General features: G+C 46.2%; 3 protein-coding genes across 14 annotated transcripts in view; 1 reads left to right on the forward strand and 2 right to left on the reverse strand.

Moving 5' to 3' along the window:
- Positions 1 to 399, reverse strand: part of NUP88 (nucleoporin 88) — a 34,309-nt gene extending 33,910 nt beyond the window's left edge. Inside the window, exon 1 of the mRNA XM_055367264.2 lies at positions 306 to 399. The gene's annotated coding sequence lies outside the window, so the exon portion shown is untranslated. The remainder of the gene's footprint in view (positions 1 to 305) is intronic.
- RPAIN (RPA interacting protein) lies at positions 349 to 22,025 on the forward strand. 12 transcript variants are annotated; one of them, XM_004058392.5, is made up of 7 exons: positions 452 to 589; positions 1,593 to 1,763; positions 3,067 to 3,127; positions 6,289 to 6,400; positions 6,550 to 6,613; positions 8,398 to 8,538; positions 12,899 to 13,239. In XM_004058392.5, the coding sequence occupies exons 1-7, from the start codon at positions 509 to 511 to the stop codon at positions 12,926 to 12,928; spliced, it is 660 nt and encodes a 219-aa protein (XP_004058440.1). In that variant the 5' UTR covers positions 452 to 508; the 3' UTR covers positions 12,929 to 13,239. The 12 variants fall into 12 exon arrangements, 10 of the variants coding, with proteins under 10 accessions (XP_055223243.1, XP_018868717.1, XP_055223244.1 ...); XM_055367268.2 differs by lacking the exon at positions 6,289 to 6,400 and having other exon boundaries at positions 349 to 589; XM_019013172.4 differs by lacking the exon at positions 12,899 to 13,239 and having other exon boundaries at positions 409 to 589; positions 8,398 to 11,846.
- C1QBP (complement C1q binding protein) lies at positions 12,990 to 20,424 on the reverse strand. The gene is made up of 6 exons (XM_004058391.5): positions 19,954 to 20,424; positions 19,235 to 19,385; positions 16,009 to 16,102; positions 14,025 to 14,120; positions 13,649 to 13,771; positions 12,990 to 13,521 (listed from the first exon to the last, which is right to left on the reverse strand). The coding sequence occupies exons 1-6, from the start codon at positions 20,183 to 20,185 to the stop codon at positions 13,372 to 13,374; spliced, it is 846 nt and encodes a 281-aa protein (XP_004058439.1). The 5' UTR covers positions 20,186 to 20,424; the 3' UTR covers positions 12,990 to 13,371.

The following is a 22,025-nucleotide window of genomic DNA, read 5'->3' on the forward strand; positions in this document are numbered from 1 at the left end:
GCCAATCCGCGGCCGTCCACTCACTGTTTCGGCCAGTCACCGAGCAGACGGCCCGGAAGCTCGAGAGGCTCGTGCCAGGTCGGGGGGCGAAGGCGAGGCCAGCCCACCAAGCAGGGGCGTCACCAAGGGAAAGCCAATCACCATTATTTCTGAAGCCCAAGGGGGCGGGACGAGAAGTCAACAGAATGGTGGTGCTGCTGGAAATCTAGCACCTGGGGAGAGCCTGAGACTTGTGTATCTAATTGCCTATTGGACACCTCCATCTGGGTAAACCCAGACATCCAGAACTTTCCCTCAAGACTTACCTCCCTCAGTGCAGGTCGGGCTGGCCTCACGCATTTCGCTTGGATGCCTAAATCTGTCTCCACGTGCGGCCGGTCGATAAAACAACACTTCCCAGAATACGCTGCGATCCATTCGCGGTCTGCACCCGGAAAGTACACCTCCCAGGGGTCTGTGCGCGCCGCCAGGGAACGGGTCTTGCGGCTTTGTCTCCCACGAAGAGGAGATGGCGGAGTCGTTGAGGTCCCCGCGCCGCTCCCTGTACAAACTGGTGGGCTCGCCGCCTTGGAAAGAGGCTTTCCGGCAGGTGGGTATGGGGTTTGTGCCGTGGTCTACCCTAGATCGTCCCGGTGACCGCCGTCTTCCCTGCCTTCGCCGTAGCCCTGCTCCGTGGAGCAGGTGCCGCAGCGCGCCTGGTCTGGTCAAACCCAGGCCTCCTGACTGTAGAGTGTGGGATTAGCCCGGGTCGGTGAAGTCCTAGAAAGCCTTGTTTTTGGATTCGATTTTGTTTTGAATTTAAATTGTGGTCATGACATCACCGTTTGCACCTCTGCAATAACACTACCTACTGTTGCTGCGGAGGTGGCCACCGAGAGAGGCACTTTGTCTACGTTCGTCTTGTGAAATAGAGATGATTTCTATTCTAGAGAGTAGTAAACTGAGGCTTAGAAGAGGGCTCCACCTCAGTTCTGGCCTTTTCTGAACACAGTGTGGTTACTAGTAAGTAATGTCCAAGAAAGTAACCCGACGCAAGAAAGATAGCAGATACAGCAGAGTTTCTCAGCCTTGACAATGGACATTTTGAGGGAGATATTTATATGTTGTGGAGGGCTGTTTAAGCCACATCTCGGGCCTCCACCCACTAGATGCTAATAGTCCTATAACTAGAATTGTGACAACCAAAAATGTCTCCAAGCATTGCCAAATGTTCCTTGGGGGACAAAACCTCCCTGAGTTCAGAAACGCTGCTGTGCAGGAAGGCCGTTACCCAGCCATATCTAGAGTAGCAAGAATTTGGAAGGAATATAAATGTTCTGTAATAGGACATTGGATGCTGAGATATTATGCACACAACCATTAAGGAAACTGGCAAGCTAGAATAAAAAATATGGTTCTTTGTAAATACATGTACAAAGCATTGTAATTTTATGTATCTCTACAGAGGAATATGCAAAAGTAACACTAGTTAGTATTATCATTGAAATTTTGTGTCTATAAACTTTCTTTAATGTTTTCTCAACTAATGTAAGAGTGCTTTTTAAAAATAGAAATGCTTTTTTTTCCCCCTCAATCTTGCTCTTTTTTCCCAGAGATGCCTGGAGAGAATGAGAAACAGCCGGGACAGGCTCCTAAACAGGTACCGCCAGGCTGGAAGCAGTGGGCCAGGGAATGCTCAGAACAGCTTTCTAGTTCAAGAGGTGATGGAAGAAGAGTGGAATGCTTTGCAGTCAGTGGAGAATTGTCCAGAAGACTTGGCTCAGGTCAGGCTGGGCTATGTGTTTTCAGGGAGGGGGACTGCACCACCAAGAACGGCTCGTGTCCTCTTTTATTTGTTTACTTGAGTCCTCTAAACCCACCATTCCCCTACCCCCATTTAGAATTCAACAGCCTTTAACCCAGGCTTTTCTACACTTAATGTTAGACTTGTCTAGATGAAATGTTCTGAAATACCAGACCGTAGACCTGCTCATCACTGCAACATCATCATTTATGAAACTAAAAAGAAAGAAATTTCATTTCTTGCCTCTACCCTTGGAAATTATGATTCAGTAGGCATAGGCTAGGAATCTCTTTCTCTCCCTCTCTCTCGCTCTTTTTTTTTTTTCTGTCTTGCTGTGTCGCCCAGGCTGGAGTGCAGTGGCAAGATCTCGGCTCACTGCAACCTCCACCTCCTGGGTTCAAACAATTCTCCTGTCTCAGCCTCCCAAGTAGCTGGGATTACAGATGTGTGCCACCATGCCTGGCTAATTTTGTTTCTGTTTTGGCAGGGATGGGGTTTCACCATGTTGGCCAGGCTGGTCTTGAACGCCTGACCTCTAGTGATCTGCCCACGTCGGGAATCTCTTTCTAAAAAGGTCTCCAGAAACTTTCCGCTTCTAATCTCAGCCAACGTTGGCAGCCATGTGTGGAAGGGAAAACCATTTATAGTGTATCAGGAAGAACACTGGATTCGAAGTCAGGAGTTCCAGAATTCAAATCCTGGTTTGGCTATTGACTGTTAACTTCAGTTTGCCTCTTTGAGGTTTAGTTTTCACATTTATAAAATGAGAAGATAATGTTTTCAGCATTGTAAGGACTGTGTAAGAAAATGTGGGCAACTGTTTGAAACCATCAACACACTGTGTAATAATGATGCATTATTCAGTGGCTTTTGTGTGTCCTGCAGTACACCAATGTTTGCCTTATATCACCACAACTAGTACTCACAGTAACCCTCTTAGATAGATTTTATTCCCACTTTACAGAGGCCAAAACTGAGATTTGCTGAGATTAGGCACTTTTCCTGTGGTTACGTAGCCTCGGAAGAATATGTACCTAACTGCTACCCTGTATCGTCTCTCCAAAATTGGGTACCATTATTTTGTCACTGGATAGTTGGATCATTTGTTGATGACTTGTCAGCATGACAGCATTACCCCACTGTCAGCATATTCTGCAGAAGGACTGGACTGATTTTGTCCAGTAAATCTGGGTTCTTCAAGCCAGCCTCCAAGTATGAAGCATTGTGGGGCTTGGTTGGTGATTAATACTTCAAACTTCTGATGCCGCTCCTTTCTCTTCCAGTTGGAGGAGCTGATAGACATGGCTGTGCTGGAGGAAATTCAACAGGAGCTGATCAACCAAGGTAACCCCCAGTAGTAGTCCTTCCTTACCTGTATTTAGCTACTGGAATGCTGTGACCTTTCCTCCAGTCAGGATTAGCTTATAAGTCCCCTTTTTCTACCTCCATCAGTCAAGTGTCCAAAAGACTCCTTTTGTACTCTGACATCTTGGCTGTCTAGCTTCTCAATAATAAGGGTCTCCAGGGTGCTAGACTTTGTGCTAAGAACTTCTCATTTAATGATGCTGTTTTCTCCATGTGACTGCCCTGTAAGATAGTAGTATTAGAACAGAAGGTGGTTGGTGTTCTCATGCAGGTCATACAGCTAGTAAGTGGAGGAGATGGGAAACAAAATCAGTTGTATGAATCCAGTTCCCATGTTTCTTCTACCATCCTGCCTCTCTATTAATGGGTTAATAGTTCACTGAGGCTGAGGGTGGTGGCTTATGCCTGTAATCCCAGCATTTTGAGAGGCTGAGGCAGGAGTATTGCTTGAGGCCAGTTCAAGACCAGCATGGGCAACATAACAAGATCCTGTCTCTACAAAGTAAAAAAACAAAAAAAAAAAAAAAAAAAAAAATTAGCTGGGTGTGGTAGCACATACTTGTAGCCTCCCTCAGCCAGAAGGCTTAGGCAGGAGGATCACTTGAACCCAAGAGTTTAAGGTTACAGTGAGCTATAATTTTACCACCTCACTCCAGCCTGGCTGACAGAGGGAGACCCTGTCACTTTAAAAAATAAAATAAAAAAAAGTAAACCTGCCATTTTACAGGATACAGTGATAGTGCATGGTCTGATCCCTTGCCCTATTCATTTTAAGTGCCACATTCTCTATTAACTCCCCAGGGCCTGTGAGCATCCACTCCTTGAGGGAGGTGTCCATAGCATGGTGTAGAGAGCATAATTTTGTACCTTATATAGTTAAGTCATTTATTCCACGTAGCCCTGATTTGATTAGGCCTTGTTTGGTTTTTGTTTTTGTTTTTTTTGAGACAGGGTCTCTGCCCAGGCTGGAATGCAGTGGCGTGATCACGGCCCACTGCAGCCTTGACCTCCTGGGCTTAAGCGATCTTCCCACCTCAGCCTGAATAGCTGGGATCATAGGCGTGTGCCACCACCCCTGGCTAATTTTTTTTTATTAATTAATTAATTTATTTTTTTTAGCTAAAGATGATAAAAACAAGACAAAAAATTATTTTATTTATGTATTTTTTTTTTTGAGATAGGTTCTTGCTCTGTTGCCCAGGCTGGAGTGCAGTGATGTAATCATGGCTCACTGTGGCTTCATCCTCCTAGGCTCAACCAATCCTCTCATCTCAGCCCCCCGAGTAGCTGGGACCGCAAGTGTGCACCACCATACCGAGCTAATTTTTTGATTTTTTTGTAGAGACAGGGTCTCACTGTGTTGCCCAGGCTGGTCTCGAACTCCTCCCTGGTCTCAAGTGATCCCCCCACCTCAGCCTCCCAAAGTTTTGAGATTATAGGCATGAGCCAAAATGCCTAGCCTAATTTTTTTAATTTTTTTGTAGAGACAGTGTCTCACTATGTTGCCTAGGCTGGTCTCAAATAGCTGGACTCAAACCATCCTCCTACTTCAGCCTCCCAAAGTGTTGGGATTACAGACATGAGGCATGGCCCCCAGCCTTAGGCTTCATTTTTATGACCTGTAAAATGGAGAGAATACCATATAAATTTGTTGTAAGGCTTAAATAACGTGTGTAGAAGACTTAGTGCATTGTCTGGCATATAGAGAGCTTTCAATAATCAACAGCTATTATTATGGTGAGGCAAGAGCACAAGCTCTTGAGTCATACCTCTAAGATTCACTTGGCTTTACTACTTTAATTTGTGTGGCACCAACCAAAGCACTTAATTTCCCTGTGCCTCAGTTTCTTCACCTTTGAAATAAGGATAATAATAGTAAAGAAGTTAATATATGTAAGGAATTTAAAATAGCATTTGACACATAAGTGCCATGCAAGTGTTAGTTGTTAATGACTGTTGCTGTTGACTCTGGTTAGACTGTAAATTCCTTAAGTTATCATCTTTTTTAATTGATTTTCCATTCCCCCACCTACAAAACCTATCTTAGTGGTGAAACATAAGCCTGACCAAATGTTTTATTTTGGGGCATACTTAACTAATAAGTCTGAAGTGACAAGGATTTACTGTGTTGTGCTGTACTCAGCCATAAGGAACATTCTAAAGCAGAAGTTGGCAGACTTTTTGTGAAGAGCCAGATAGTAAATACTTTAGACTTCACAGACCATGTGGTCTCTGGCACAGTTTCTCAGCTCTGCAGTTCTAGTGGAAAAGCAGTTATAGACACTACATAAACAAATAAGCGTGACTGTAGTTTTTTCACCCCTTCCCTAATGTCTAGACTGTGAGCTCAACAATGACAGTCTTTTTCATCTTTGTGCCCCTGTGACTAGCAGATACTAGGTACTGTTGAATGTTTGCTGAATGAATGAGCACACAGATTCTGAACAACACAGATTCCAAGTATGTGGAATCAGCAGGGTCGTCCTGGCATCAGAAATCAGTTCTCTCTTTTTTTTTTTTTTTGACACAGAGTCTCGCTCTGTCACTCAGGCTGGAGTGCAGTGGCGCAATCTCGGATCACTGCAACCTCCGCCTCCCGGGTTCAAGTGATTCTTCTGCCTCAGCCTCCCGAGTAGCTGGGATTATAGACGTGCGCCACATGCCTGGCTAATTTTTTGTGTTTTTTAGTAGAGATGGGTTTCACCATGTTGGCCAGGCTGGTTTCGAACTCCTGACCTCGAGTGATCTGCCTGCCTCAGCCTCCCAAAGTGTTGGGATTACAGGTGTGAGTCACCGTGCCTGGCCAGCAATCAGTTCTCTTTGTCAACTTTCTTTAGTTGCCTGTGGGACCCTGACATTCTGTATCTGTGCTCCTATGGCCTCTGGAGATGTGTGTGAAAATTGTCTCCTCGGCCCTTAGCCTACTTCACCTCTTGTGCTCACAAAAAGGGGACAGAGAGGAGGGAGAGGAATCCAGCAAGATGAAGCCAGCCTGAGAGAGCATAAAAACCAGTGATTGGTATTGTGGTCTTGCCCAAGTCTTTCCCTTGTGTGAAGGAAGCCTCTGACAGTGAAGTTTAGAATTAAATACAGGGCCAGCTGAAGCATGGTGAAGCCCTCCAACTGCCTTTGCCTTGCAGAGCAGTCCATCATCAGCGAGTATGAGAAGAGCTTGCAGTTTGATGAAAAGTGTCTCAGCATCATGCTGGCTGAGTGGGAGGCAAACCCACTCATCTGTCCTGTATGTACAAAGTAAGAGTTTTTAAAACCTTTTCAGCATTATTCGTTCCCATTCCCCACTCCAAGGTGAGTGGAATCTCCCCCTAGATTTGTTGCCTGAAAAGGTTTGGAGATCCAGGTCTGGTGGCCATGATGCTCTGGGATCCTAATTCTGCTTCTAGGTACAACCTGAGAATCACAAGCGGTATGGTGGTGTGTCAGTGTGGCCTGTCCATCCCATCTCATGTGAGTGTTCCACACACAGATTTCATGATACTTCTTCCCACATGGATCTACTTTCTTGAAGATCCTCCAGCGCTGACTTGGAGCCCATTGTGCATATTTCTTCCCAGTTTTATGTTCAGTGGTGTCACATTGGTAGCTTCAAATCAGCCATGGTGAGAATATCTATGGCATGAAAATTGGCAAACAGTACACATCAGAGCCTTTAGGGCCCTGGAGAGCCATCACCGCTTAACGTTTTTATGGAGACCTCAGCTTGGGATTGGAAACGCCTGTATCTGACGTTTCATACAAATTTTCTATATATGAAGACATACCTAATTCAGAATTTAAGCTTCAGTAATTTTTTTTTTTTTTTTTTTTTTTTTTTGAGACGGAGTCTCACTCTGTTGCCTAGGCTGGAGTACAGTGGTGTGATTTAGGCTCACTGCAACCTCTGCCTTGCGGGTTCAAGTCATTCTCCTGCCTCAGCCTCCCAAGTAGCTGGGATTACAGGTGCCTGCCACCACGCCTGGCTAATTTTTTTTTTTATTTTTAGTAGAGATGGGTTTTCACCATCTTGGCCAGGCTGGTCTCGAACTCCTGACTTCGTGATCCACCCACTTCAGCCTTCCAAAGTGCTGGGATTACAGGTGTGAGCCACCGCGCCCAGCCTTCAGCAATCTTAAAATACAGAAAAAGCCCTTTTATCTGGCATGATGGGGACTGCAAGTTTGCCAGTTAATTGAGCGATTGGTTAAAGAGGCAAGTTATAAAAATAAAATGTTTTATGGTAAGTTTCAAACGCATAAATTTATTTGCCAGCCTTTGAGTGGGGCCCTGCTGATTGGAGAGTTGAGTCACCTGTTTTCTTTTTTATTTTATTTGAGACAGAGTCTCACTCTGTCACCCAGGCTGGAGTGCAGTGGTGTGATCTCTCCTCACTGCAACCTCCACCTCCCGAGTTCAAGCGAATCTCCTGCCTCAGCCTCCTGAGTAGCTGGGATTACAGGCACGTGCCACCATGCCCAGCTAATTTTTGTATTTTTAGTAGAGACGGGGTTTCACCATGTTGGTCACGCTGGTCTCGAACTCCTGACTTCAGGTGATCCGCCCACCTCGGCCTCCCAAAGTGTTGGGATTACAAGCGTGAGCCACTGTGCCTCGCTGAGTCACCTTTTTTACATAAACAACTTCTATAATACATAGTCCAGAGTTTCCGGTTTTAATTCCATAAAGTGGATCAAGAAACTGAGTATACAACTTAGGAATTTTTCCTCCCCATCTTTTACCTAATTCTATAGCTCTTTTTCTTTCTTTCTTTTTTTTTTTTAAGCAGCTCATCTGTTTGTTTCCTAAACATTCTACTTATCACTATAAAAATAAAACTTATTATTTACATAATAAGTAATTAGCGTTACTGAGTTACAGTAGGAAGTTCAAGTAATCCAAGCAGACCCGGGCGCACATACTGCTAGTTGTTGGTAAGGATGCACTCAGCTGGTGGGGGCAGAGGCAGAAGGAGGCTGGAAAGTAGCCTACAATCTCTGAGCATTCTTCCTGCCATGAGTGGCCATCAGTGTGTTTGACAGCAGGAGTAGAGGGCGTTGGTTAATCTGGAGAGGCAGTTAAATGGAGATGGGTTAAGAGATCTTGGTATAGTCATGGGCCCAAGAGTGTCTTTAAGGCTCCAAGGAGTCAAGCCATCACAGTGAGCCACGGTTATATTGGTTGGCATGAGGAATGAGGATTTTCCATCTGTTGGCTATCAAGTCACTGAGAGGAGGTTGAACTTTTTTATTTTGTAGTCTTCTGAGTTGACAGAGCAGAAGCTTCGTGCCTGTTTAGAGGGTAGTATAAATGAGCACAGTGCACATTGTACCCACACACCTGAATTTTCAGTCACTGGAGGAACAGAAGAAAAGTCCAGTCTTCTCATGAGCTGTCTGGTAAGCCTCTCCTGGGACCCACTCTATGGTAAGAGGGACCTGTGGTTGGTTTTATTCCCACCTTGATAGAAATAATGACCTAGAAACAGGTAAATGTTTAATGCAGTTTATTATCTGAGGAATTTACCTGCATAGAAAAGTGAAGGTAACAAGTCATTTAGACTCAAAGGCCAGTCAGAAAGAAGGGAAGAGGCAGCATAGGATCATGGCAAGAGGATTGGTCTGGGAGTTAGGACGCCTGGCTCCACACCTGCTCTTCTTAGATCAGTAGTAGTGGTTTTGGATTCAGCTGGTCATTTCATAGTCATAAGACCCAGATAGGCCATGCTGGCACCACTTTTGCAGAAGGAAACAGGGCAGAAGCATAGCAGGGCAGCATTAGGTTTGTCTGTCAGTGGAGTTTTTACAGAGGTCCAAGGGCTATTCGTTAACCTGAGTGACAACTGAGGTGTGAGGGCCAGGAACACAAGTGGGTAAGGGAACCACCTGTCTTAGAAGCATGCTATAGGAACCAATATCTCTTATAATCCATGTCCTTTCCATATATGTGTATGTATGTATGTACATGTGTATATATATCACGCAAACACACATAAAACCAATATGATACGTATTATTATTGCTTTTAGATCCCAGGCAGGGGGAGCCTTGGGATTAGGAGCACACTGTACTTCAGGAAGTTCGTAGCCATGGCTTTCTACTGGGAATTTAGAATTCCTTCATGGCCCTGTCATTCCAAATGCAGTTAACCTACAGAGGTCATTTTTATTATAAGCAGCATTGCCTAGTAACAGCCATTTCACCTTTATCAAGTTTCTTCCATAGGTATTCTACTCATTCATTAAAAAAAATGAATTGAGGACTCATTAACATTGAGAAATACACATCTCTCACAGAGCTCAAGCCTTGGGTTGGTAATAAGAGAACAGAATAAACAGGCAGTACCCTGGAGAGCTGTACAAGGAGGGCTTATGGGAGTTCAGAGGAGGGTGATCTCCTTTATGGTGACACCTTCCTGGAGGAGGCATTTAACTTGGCCTTGAAGCATGGAATCGATCTGGACAGACATGGAGATCTGGTGAGTTGTGGGGGTAGAGCTTAAGTGGAAGATCCCCACATAGAAGAACAAGGCAGAGAAGCAGGAAACCGGAGTATATACAAAGAGCATCTTGTTCTACTTAGCTGGAGCATTAGGTTCATGAGGGAGAGGATAGTTCCTGTTAGGAATAGGAAACAGATTCAGAGAAGTGATGTAATCTGGCCAAAATTTTACTACTAATAAGCGATAAAGCTGGTGTTAGACCCCAGGTCTTTGTGGTTCCAGTGCCCCTGCTGTTTCCTGCTCCAGGCTCAGGCCTTGGTGGAAGGATGCCATTTTCCATCAGCTTGTATGGAAAGAGACATAGCAGGTGAAAGTTTAAATAAAACCCCTCACTACTTCCTGTTGACTACAGGCATATGTTCCCTTCTGTTCCAGCTATCCAGCACTGGTAGCAGATGCTCAAATATGCAGTGCTTTCAGGCCTCTGTGCTGTTGTTTAGGCTGTTCTGTCTGAATGACTTTGACTCCTCCCACTACATTTAAGGATCATTTGCACAAATATTTATCGAGCACTACAATATGCCATGTACTTCATTCAGCCTGATTCCTCACAAGGAATTGGCCAGTCTCAGCTGGCCACGGTGGCTCACGCCTGTAATCCCAGCACTTTGGGAGGCCAAGGTGGGCAGATCACCTGAGGTCAGGAGTTCAAGACCAGCCTGGCCAACATGGTGAAACCCCATCTTTACTAAAAGTACAAAACTTAGCTGGACATGGTGGTGGGTGCCTGTAATCTCAGCTACTCGGGAGGCTGGGGCAGGAGAATCGCTTGAACCCGGGAGGCGGAGGTTGCAGTGAGCTGAGATCGTGCTGCTGGATTCCAGCCTGGGCAACAGGGTGAGATTCTGTCTCAAAAACAGAATTGGTGGCCGAGTGCAGTGGCTCACGCCTGTAATCCCCACATTTTGGGAGGCTGAGGCGGTCGGATCATCTGAGGTCAGGAGTTCAAGACCAGCCTGGCCAATATGATGAAACCCTGTCTCTACTAAAAATACAAAAAAATTAGTCAGGCATGGTGGCACACACCTGTAATCCCAGCTACTCGCGAGGCTGAGGCAGGAGAATCACTTGAACCCAGGAAGCGGAGGTTGCGGTGAGCAGAGATTACGCCACTGCTCTCCAGCCTGGGCAACAAGAGTGAAACTCCATCTCAAAAAAAGCAAAACAAACAAAAAAAGAATTGGCCAGCCTGAGAAGTCCATTCCTTTGGAGTCTGTGTTACCATTCTCAATAAACCTAATGAGGGCTGGCAGAGGGGAACTGGCCAGTCTCTCCTTGGGCTTTCACCGTACCTCATGCCATGTCACCTGTAACAGTGTTGTAGTTACCTGCTTACGTCTTTGTCCTTGAGGGCAAGGCCCATATTTATTTTTATTTCCAGTGCTTGGCATATATTAATAAATAGGTGCTTAAGATGTTTGTACAAATGAGTTAAGGTGGAGGGAGGAGAGTTGAGGCACAGGTCAGCTGGCTTTGGCTTCTGTCTTCTTAGTAAGGTGAACAGTGAGTCATCCACACAGATTATAATGGTAGCAGAGCTGGAGTCTACAGCTCCTTGAGTATGAAAGTCCCCTTGAGTGTGAAAGACAAAATGCTGGTGGGGGGATGAGAAGGGGAATTAAAAGGTAAGTGGAAGATGGCCTAATTGCCAAGTGTACAGCTTCAGCTCAGCATATAATTGTTATGGACCCCAGTTATCCACTCACCTAACCGTCAGTGCCCTGTGGCTCAGAGCAGCAGTGAAGCTAAGTAGGAGGTGAGGTTTGGAAGGTGAGTGCTGTGCAGCAGTCTCGGAGATCATAGTTGACAGTGCCGGCTCTGGGGTGGGCAGGGAGACCATTGTTGGGTAAGTGAGGGGAGGCGGGGGTCACAGCAAATATGAGAAACACAGCCAGGCACTGTGGTTCACACCTGTAATCCCAGCATTTAGGAAGGCTGAGGTGGGAGGATCACTTGAGGCCAGGAATTCAAGACCAGCCTGGGCAACATGGTGAAACCCTGTCTCTACTAAAAATACAGAAATTAGCTGGGTGTGGTGGCTCGCACCTGTACTCCCAGCTACTCGGAAGGCTGAAGTGGGAGGATGGCTTGAGCTCAGGAGGCAGAGGTTGCAGTGAGCTGAGAGGGCGCCATTGTGCTCCAGGCTGGGTGACAGCGAGATTGTGCCTCAAAAAAAAAAAAAAAAAAAAAAAAAAAAAAGAGGAGGGGGAAAGACAAAATTGTATTCTGTAGGTCTTGAGTTCAACATTTGGAAAGGTAGACATTTGGAATGCTCTAGTTCCACTAGACCTTTGGTTTTCACTTAAGGGGGAATCAAGGACCATTGTGTTAGAATCCAGTGAGGTCAGGATGTAGGGAAGCTCAGGACAGATGGCTGAGGATGTGTTGGAAGATAGGGGTGGGTTACAGAAGATTGCACTCTATTACAAGACGAGGAATGTTTCGGATGTGACGGTGCTCAAGTGGTGGTGGTCATGGGATGGAATATGCTAAACCACCTATTAGCAGAGTTATAGTGTCTTTTAGAGAAAGCCAAATATATTACCTGTGGAAGTGGTAAGAAACAAGAGTAACCCACTTATGCCTACTGTTTAATTATTGGAACGCTAAGCCTGTGGGAGTTATTGATCCCCTACTGCTCAAGGTCATCGCCAAGGTCTGATTTTTCACACAAAAAAATTTGCAACCTCTGGCATAAATGGGTTAAGGACAGACTGGATTCCTTAGCATAGTGGAGAGGCTGAGCCACCCAGGAATCGGGAGGCAGTTTTACACTCAGGTGCTTACTGATCATGTCTTTACATGTTTTCTGCCCGTACTGATCATGCATGGTTTGCACCTCCCCTATGATACGTACCTGCTTCAATCTTGTGTAGATTTGGAGTCTCATCTTCCTGCTGGGCTCTAAAAGCTCCAAGCTATCAAGAGTTTGAATACAATCTTTCTGGTCAGTGGTTTCCTGATGGTGAGGATGTTTGATTAGTTCATCTACAGGATTTGATCTTAGCTTGAAGACTATTGATGCTGATGGTTCCCAGGGCAGTTGTTTGAAGGCTGCAGGACAGAGGTCCAGCAATGCCAAAGAAGGGCGGTCATCATGACAAACTACACTACTGAACTAATTGAAACTGGACTCAGGAGACCTCACCTAATGTGTAGAATTCTCATTGATTACAACTTTTAACTATATCAGATATATCAGATATCTTTCATGACTAGAATACAATTTAAGCTAATTATTTGCCTGTTTAAACCTAGGCCTGTGATACCTGGGCTGTGATCCTCTAGAGCCAGCTTGGACTCACATCATTCTATGGGGTTGAAGACAACTCATTCCCTCTGAGGAGCCTTGTACATACAAGCCTTTTATTTATAACGTATTTTGTATTGAAACTTTTAAACAATACTGAAGAAAAAAAAACTTTTCCGACATCCGTTCTTGGTCTTTTGTGACGCAGGTTGAAGGGGGAGGAATAGAAAAAGACAAACTGCCTTGGAGGAGATAAACCAATTTTATGTCTATCATGTTATACAAAAATCTAGAAATAATAGATTTGTACAGAAAAAAATGATAATAAATGAGAGCAGAAAACATATAATTTAAATTTGGTATTTTTTCCCCCATGATATTAGGATGATAATCATTTCAAAGCACATGTCTAGCTTCGGAGTAGAATTTGTTCACTGGCCAAAGCCTGCCATGAAACTATGGCTTTCAGCATCTGTCTGCTCTACTGGCTCTTGACAAAACTCTTGAGGTCCTCAAGAAAAGTAATGTACTCCTGGTGCTCCAGGGCTGTGCTGAGCTCCACCAACTCATCTGCAAAAGTGTTGTCCACCCCTCGGTCAGCAAGGAAATCCATTAGGTGGTCATATAAAGCCTGCAAAGAACAATATTTACTAGTTAAAAAAAATCTGTAATGAACATTAAAATGCTTTTTTCTCCCCTTGAACTAGGACCCTTCCTTCCAAGGCCCAAAAGGTTCCCCCACCTTATCAAGCACTCACCCAGTCCAAGGAATCTGTGTTGAGTGTATAATTAGTATCCTTCCATTCAGACTCGCCAGTGGACTGAAAGCTAACTTCCCTGATAGAGAAGATGTCACTCTCAGCCTCGTCTTCTTGTCCAACCTGAGAAGAAACAGTATTGGGAAACTGAAGGGTTCTCCAGGACAAGCTAGACTCATGGGAAGAAAGGGGGCCACTGACAGCATGAAACTCATCAGGTTTTAACCCTCTTCCCTCACTTCCCACCTCTCTCCCCCTGCTGGGCTGGTCTAAGCTAGAAAAGTGTTTAAATTTCTGCTAAAATAGGGACAGGAAGTTCCCAAGGGACATACTGTTCCCCAGGGGTGCCAAGAGGCTAGCACTCCATCCTGCATACCTCATCCTCTGGATAATGACAGTCCAACACAAGGGCCTTCTTGCCATCATTCTTTATAACTTCAACCACGAAATTGGGAGTTGATGTCAGTTCAGGCTGGGGAAACAAGAAGTCAATACATGCTGCTGCTGGAAGGAGATGGATGCCTGGATCAAGGATCTCTGTTCAGTGTCTGATGGCCACCACTATTAGGATATTATGTAGCCATTTGAATAGTCTTATTCCATACTACTATTCCCAAATGAAGAGCCTGATCTCACTTCTGTTGGCACCCTGCTTGTTTAAATAACACACTGGGTTTTCAATTAAGAAATGTGGATACCAGCCTCAGCTATGTGCCAATTAACTGAGTTTATATCAGTCCCTTAACATTCCAAGCCTTTTCCTCCACCCGTACACTGCAAAGCTTTCCTAAAGTTTCAAGATCTGTTTCCAGCTTGACTGTTCCAGAAGTCTTCATAAGGGACCAGGGTCAAAGGCTGGGGAACCTGGCCATCCTTATGGCTGAATAACAGCAGCAGCTTTTCCTCTGATGCAGAGCTCTGGGAGCAGACTGGGTCCAACGTCAGGGAGATGCTAGTTGGGGTGGCTGGGAAAGCAGCACACCAGAGAGCTGCGCCGTCCACACCAGGTCATGACCCAACACTGTACTGATGGCTCTTGGGCAGAAGGTCTAGGGACTCTGTGGCCCTCATACTGGCTGGTTACTAGGCTGGGCACAGCACTTCCTGAAATGTTTGAAGAGTAGGCATGATCCAGTTAAAGTCTCTTATGCCCCTGCCATTCTCTCTCTCTTTTTTTTTTTTTTTTTTTTTTTTGAGACAGTCTTGCTCTGTCGCCAGGCTGGAGTGCAGTGGTGTGATCTTGGCTCACTGCAACCTCTGCCTTCTGGGTTCAAGCAATTCTCCTGCCTCAGCCTCCCGAGTAGCTGGGATTACAGGCACCTGCCACCATGCCCAGCTAATTTTAGTATTTTTAGTAGAGATGGGGTTTCACCATGTTGGCCAGGATGGTCTCGATCTCTTGACCTCGTGATCTGCCCGTCTCGGCCTCCCACAGTGCTGGGATTACAGGCGTGAGCCACCACGCCTGGCCTGCCCCTGGCATTCTTATCTTGGTTAAATGGCTGTTGTGTATTACCAGCTTGTGACTGATATGTTAGGAGCATTCCTCACATACAAACACACCAAATGATAACCTCCAATATAAAAAATCTCCCCATAGGCCGGGCGCGGTAGCTTATGCCTGTAATCTCAGCACTTTGGGAAGCCGAGGCAGCTGGATGACTCGAGGTCAGGAGTTTGAGGCCAGCCTGGCAAACATGGTAAAACTCTGCCTCTACTAAAAATACAAAAATTAACCAGGTATGGTGGCACAGGTCTGTAATCCCAGCTACTCGGGAGGGTGAGGTAGGGGAATCGCTGGAACATGGGAGGTGGAAGCTGCAGTGAGCAGAGATCACGCCACTGCACTGCAGCCTGGGCAATGGAGCGAGACCCTGTCTCAAAAACAACAACAACAACAAAAAACTCCCTACCATGGGAAAGGTTGAGACCATTTCATTTCCTTTCCATTAAGAGAACACTGCCAAACTAAGCCTGAGCAGGCAGACGGCAACATATTCGGCTCCTGGGAAAAGGAAGAGGACCTCGGTACTGTTAAAGCTGGCCTGAGACCACCGATTCCTCCTGCCTCAGCCTCCTGCATAGCTGGAACCACAGTCATGTACCACCACGCCCGGCTAATTTTTTTTTTTAAACTTCCGTAGAGGCGGGGTCTTGCCATGTTACTCAGGCCGGTCCTCCTGACCTCAAGGGATCTTTCCACTTTGCCCTCCCAGAGTGCGGGGATCATAGGCGTGAGCCATGCGACTGGCCTCAGAGGAATTTTTTTTTTTTTTGAAAGAGCAAAGAAAAACACTCCTCTAAGCCCCAGGGACAGCCTGTCAGAACTGAGGTAAAAGCTGATTATAGTATTAGCTTACCTCCTGTTCTTCAACCTTCTGCCCTTGCGAGGGTTCCTCCTCACCATCAAATGTTGGTGGGATGCTGTTGTTAATGTTGAAAGTGACAGTGATTCTAAAACGGCAAGGGAAGACAGACAAGGCATGGTTTTAACTGAGCAGGTTAACACATAAACATGGAAATCTGCTGCAGTTAAAAAGGCGTATTGAAACAATGTCTCTGTCCTAGCTGGCTGAATTATATCCAGAACTTCAAACTAGGCTGGGTGCCTACATCCAATCCTGAGTGACTCAGCAGGTCTGAAGTGTGCCTACCATGTACCAGCTGCTGGAAGCCAAAGCTGGCCTCAGTTTATCTCAGCCAAACAAGTCATGCATGGGTTACTCCCAACAGGGCCAGTACCCCAGGGCTCACTGCCATGTGCTGACTGGGAATCTCATGGCCACAGCCAGCTGACACTGCCCACCCTGGTCTTTCCAGGGAACCCTTGGTCAAAGTAAGGACCTGAGAGGCTGGTGAGATGAAACAGAAGCCCCTTTAAGAGACTTTCCCCATCAGAAAATTTGCCCTGCAAGGAAAGGAAGAAGCAATGGAGGGTTGCCTCTGCTAAACACCGAGAGCAGCCCTGGACCCGGGAAGGGGATGCCTCACAAAAAACAAGGGCTGTAGTAGAGACTCATCCCTTAGAGTACTTGTGGGAAGTTTCATAATCACAAAGCAGGCCAGACACACCAACTAGTGAGAATTTTAAGGTGCAAGAATCCACACCTGACAAATCATGTTCCAAAGTTTGAGTCAAAATTCCTGGGACATAAGGTTTAGAACCAAAACTGCTGGGCTATGCAACTCTGGCAGGCACCATTCCACACAAGAGTACATGAAGGCTGGGCGCAGTGGCTCACGCCTGTAATCCCAGCACTTTGGGAGGCCGAGGTGGGCAGATCACGAGGTCAAGAGATCGAGACCATCCTGGCCAACACGATGAAACCCCATCTCTACTAAAAATACAAAAAAAAAAATTAGCTGGGCGTGGTGGTACGCGCCTGTAATCCCAGCTACTCAGGAGGCTGAGGCAGGAGAATTGCTTGAACCTGGGAGGTGGAGGTTGCAGTGAGCCGAGATCACGCCACTGCACTCCAGCCTGGAGACACAGCAAGACTCTGTCTCAGAAAAAAAAAAAAAAAGAGTACATGAAGTGCGCCCTCCACTTGTGCTAACTAGCTGCTCTGCCAGGAAGCCACCTTTCCATGGCAACAGAGGCAGTCTGAGGTTGACAAAATCTGTCTAATTCCAACTGTGCTGACTAAGCTGAGCTCCTGGGCACAGAAACTGAATGATGTTCATCAGAGCATTATTTTTAATGGCCCCCAAATAGCTATGAAAACCTTGCGCAAATGGTTTTTAGGTGAGATTACAGAAGACACAATTGACCTGTGTAGGGCAAAAACACACTATGCAACAGGCAAGAGAATCAGGACCCTACTTCACACCATATTCAAAATGAATCACAGACCTAAACTAAGAGCTAAAACTAGAAAACTTTGAAAAAATTAAGGCATACATCTTCACAACCTTGGGTTAGGCAGTGGTTTCTTAGACGTGACACTAAAAAAGCACAAGTTGCACTTGGTGAATTAGAAGCAAAGTAAAAAATAAATAAAAAAGCACAAGCGACCAAAAAAATAGGTAAACTGAACTTCCTCAAAATTAAAAACTTTTGTGTCAGAGGACATTACCAAGAAAGCGAAAAGGAAACCCACAAGATGGGAAACAGTACTTACAAGTCATTAATTTGATAAGATAATTGTACCCAGAAAAACTTAACTTTTACAACCCAACAATTAAAAAGGTAAATAGGGCGGGCAGGGTGGCTCACACCTGAAATCCCAGCACTTTGGGAGGCCAAGGCGGGCGGATCACGAGGTCAGGAGTTTGAGACCAGCCTGGCCAACACGGTGAAACCCCGTCTCTACTAAAAATACAAAAATTAACCGGACGCACGCCTGTAATCCCAGCTACTCAGGAGGCTGAGGCAGGAGAATTGTCAGAACCTGGGAGGCAGAGGTTGCAGTGAGCCAAGATCGCACCACTGCACTCCATCCTGGGTGACAGAGCAAGACCCCGTGGGGTGGGGGGGGGAAGCTACAAATTGTATGACTCCATTTATATGAAATGTCCAAAAGAGGCAATCCATAGAGAAAGTAGCTTAGTGATTACCTGGGGTGGCTACAGGGAGGAATAATGAGTGACTGCTAATAGGTATTGTTTGGGGACGACAACAGTGTTCTAGAATTAGGTAGTGATAACTGATGCATAATTCTGTGAGGACTAAGAACCACTTAATTTAATAAACTTCAATAAATGGGTAAATTGTATGCCATCTCAATTAAATCTCATAAAAGCTGTGATTCAAAAAAAGAATTACATACACATCATAAGGTCAGTTATGAAGGAAATTCAATTTATTTATTTATTATTGAGATGGCGTCTTGCTCTGTTGCCCAGGCTGGAGCGCGGTGGTGAGATCTCGACTCACTGCAACCTCCACCTCCCAGGTTCAAGCGATTCCCCTGCCTCAGCCTCCCGAGTAGCTGGGACTACAGGCACGTGCCACCATACCCGGTTAATTTTTAGTAGAGCCAGGGTTTTAGTGTTAGCCAGGATTTTCTCCTGACCTCATGATCTGCCCGTCCCAAAGTGCTGGGATTATGGGTGTGAGCCACCACGCCCAGCCTCAATTTAAAAACCTGGAAGATGCCAAATGTTTATCTGTGTAATGAAATTATGGATGACTATAATGCAGAAAAGTGTAAACACTTTAACAGTTTAGGAGATGGTGGGGGAGCTGACTTAGGTCACAAACTCCCCACCTCTGATGGCAGTCCTTACTACAGTGTAACCCCATCCTGTTACATAGAAGTTACATATTTTTCATTTTCACCCATGCTAAACATTAGAGAGCAGTGTCCTATTTTATCAGAGCTGTAAATCAGAGATCAAACTGATTCTGCCAGTACTTTTTTGCACTACATTTTTGTCTCCTTAGTAACCAGCCCACAGCAATTTTGTGTTCAGTGAATGGACTGCCTGGGGCTTACGAAGTTGTCCAAATGAATCCTTCACTCTCTTGAAACCCATTTATCAAAGTATCCACACCTGAACTCAAGGCTCTTCTGGGGATGACCCAGGATGGGTCCTGCAAGGTTAAGGGAGTTGCTGCCCTGGGATCCCCAGACCAGTACTTACTTTTCCCCGGCAACTTTCCGCACTAATTTCGCTTCTGTCCCATTCAGTTCCAGCTCCCAACCTCCAGACATCTTAGGGAGGGTTTTATGCTTCTGAATTTTTCTTTCCTCCTTAATTTCATCACTCAGGAAATCAACAAAAGCTTTGTCTCCTAGAAAAGAAATCCAGATACATAAAAAGGAAAGCCAGTTAGTCTAAAACATAAAACTATTACCCAGGTTATTGCAGCCAGAAACCTGGACTGTTTCTAATCTCTCTGCTATTACGGTTACTCTAGAAGCCTGTTTCCTTATCGGTAAAAATACCATAATATTAGTAGGAAGCTGAGCCTGATTCTGGAAAAGTGATTTCCAACAATGAACGCATTACCACTTTCCGCTATAAACCAGGAGAATTTCCAATCCTCTTCCACTTGCCAAACGATATAACTATGCTATTTTCAACCACGACCATGGGCCTTCCCAAAGGTCCACTTTCGATAGAATAAGACTAAGGAAAAAGGTACCCTAGTATTTAATTTTATTCACCCCCTACCAAAAGAAAACGAAACTGCTGGATAGGGGAGGTGGGGGAAATATGATCATACGTGGGTTTAGCCCGCTGGTTGCCAATCAATGGAAAAATGTCCCAGACCTCAGAGGTCGGTTGCAGGCCCCATTCCTGGTCTGCGTTTTCCCTCTGTTGAACGCAAACCACACCCCCGGCCCGCTAAACCTCACCGTCGGTGTGCAGCGAGCCGCAGCCACAGCCACAGGCGCAGGGTCCGCGAGGCCGCAGGAGGCCCGGCCGCCGCTCGGAACCTGCGCGCACGCTGAGCAGCCCGAAGGGCCGGGTGCACAGCCGGGGTGCCGGCTGCAGGAGCTGCCGGAAAGGCGAGGCGGGCGCGGCAGCGCGGAGGCCGGCGACGGAGGAGCCCAGCACACGGGGCACGCAGCGCAGCAGAGGCAGCATCGCGGAAACGACTGCGAACACGTGCAGATGCAAAGGACAACCCAGGCCTAGGCGCCCCGCGACCTGACGCGCCGCCGGAAGCCCCGCCCCTGCCCGGAAGCGCTTCCCGCGCCGGCGCTCTGAAGACCTAAGGCCAGCGGGCGGAATCGCGCCCTCTGCTGGAGACCTCCGGTGCAGCCCGGGAAGCCTCGAATCCGGATTCCGGAGCTTTCTTGCTGCGCTGCCGAGTCCGCTGGCCGAAGCTGTTTAATTCCCTCTAGTGGCTGCTTACCCACTTTCCACCTGCTGTTCTCAAAGCACGCAAGGCTTTTGGGCTGCGTGGAATGCACTCTTGTCTCCCGCCAGCTCTCACCAGACCCTTCCACGGTCACTTTCCTCTAGGAGGCTGTGGTGTTATGATATATATATTTATTGGTTTTCATCCACAGTTCCTGGGTCGTAACTCCTATAGCCCTTGTTACAATGTTCTGTGATAATGTTGGGTGTGTTAGGCCTCAGGAAACAGACTCTCTCCCCTTCTCCTGCCCTCCTTTTACCTGCCCCAAAGCAGGACTCTAATCTCCTTCCACATTTCTGATTATGGGTCTTAAGTCCCTTCCCAGAGAAGGTCCCACCATATACCCTGGGAGAAGGGATGCTGATGTCCAGAAGCTTCCATAAAAACCCAAGAGGAGAGGGTTTGCAGAGCCTCTGATAGCTGAATACGTAGAGGTTCCTGGAGGGTGGTGGCCCAGGGTAGGCAAGGAACCTCGGAGCTTCTTCCCCATTCTCCACCCTGCTCATCTCATCTGTATCCTTGGTCATATCCTTTATATGAAACCGGTGAATGTGTTTCCCTGAGTTCTGTGAACTGCTCCAGTGAGTTAACATAACCCAAAGAGGGGGGTCGTGGGAACCCCAACTTGAAGCGGGTTGGTCGGAAGTTTCAGAGGCCCAGACTTGCCATTGCTGTCTGAAGGTGGGGGCGGTCTTGGGGACTGAGCCCTCAACCTATGGGATCTGACACTATCTCCAGGTAGATACTGTTGGGATTGAATTGGAGGACGCCCAGCTGGTGTCTGCTGCTTAGTGTGGAGGGGAAAAACCCAAACCTTTGGCCACAGAAGTCTTCTGTGTTGATTGTTGTGTTGTGAGAGCAAAGGAAAGTCTGAGGGTTTTCCTGAAAGAGGCCTTCCTAGAACCTTTTTTCCACCGGCTCGTAACTCATGCTTGTGCGCACCCAGCCCATATGCTTCATTCTCTTTTCAACAGGAACCTCCTAGCGTTGCTGCTTTAACCAGGTTAAACCCAACCAGACTGTGACATCCTCAAGGGCAGGATCCATGATTAATTTTTGTGACCTTCCCTCTCTGCACCTCCAACCTTGCATCCAAGTTCTAATGGAACATCATTTTTCTGGGGACAAGAAGCCAGCTTATATCATTTAGATAAGTCCAGAGGCTTCCATAAAAACCCGAGGACAGGGTTTGGAGAGCCTCTGATAGCTAAATACATGGAGGTTCCTGGAGGGTGGTGGCCCAGGGACGGCATGGAGGCTGGGAGCTTCTTCCCCATTCCCCACCCTGCTCATCTCCATATCTGTATCCTTGGTCATATCTTTTGTATGAAACCGGTAAATGTGTTTCCCTGAGTTCTGTGAGTTGCTCCAGTAAATTAATATAACCCAAAGACAGGGTTCAGATTTATTAAAAATCAACAATCCTACCTTCCCAGGATATACAGGACATATAAGCTACTAAGAAGGTATGTCTTACTAACTCATGGTAAGACTAACACTTAATATTTTCTAAATAATTTTCTATGAATAATGGAAAAGAGATGCAAGAAACAAGCCACACAC

This window comes from Gorilla gorilla, chromosome 19 (assembly GCF_029281585.2).
Source record: "Gorilla gorilla gorilla isolate KB3781 chromosome 19, NHGRI_mGorGor1-v2.1_pri, whole genome shotgun sequence".
In the NCBI taxonomy this organism is placed as follows: domain Eukaryota; kingdom Metazoa; phylum Chordata; class Mammalia; order Primates; family Hominidae; genus Gorilla; species Gorilla gorilla.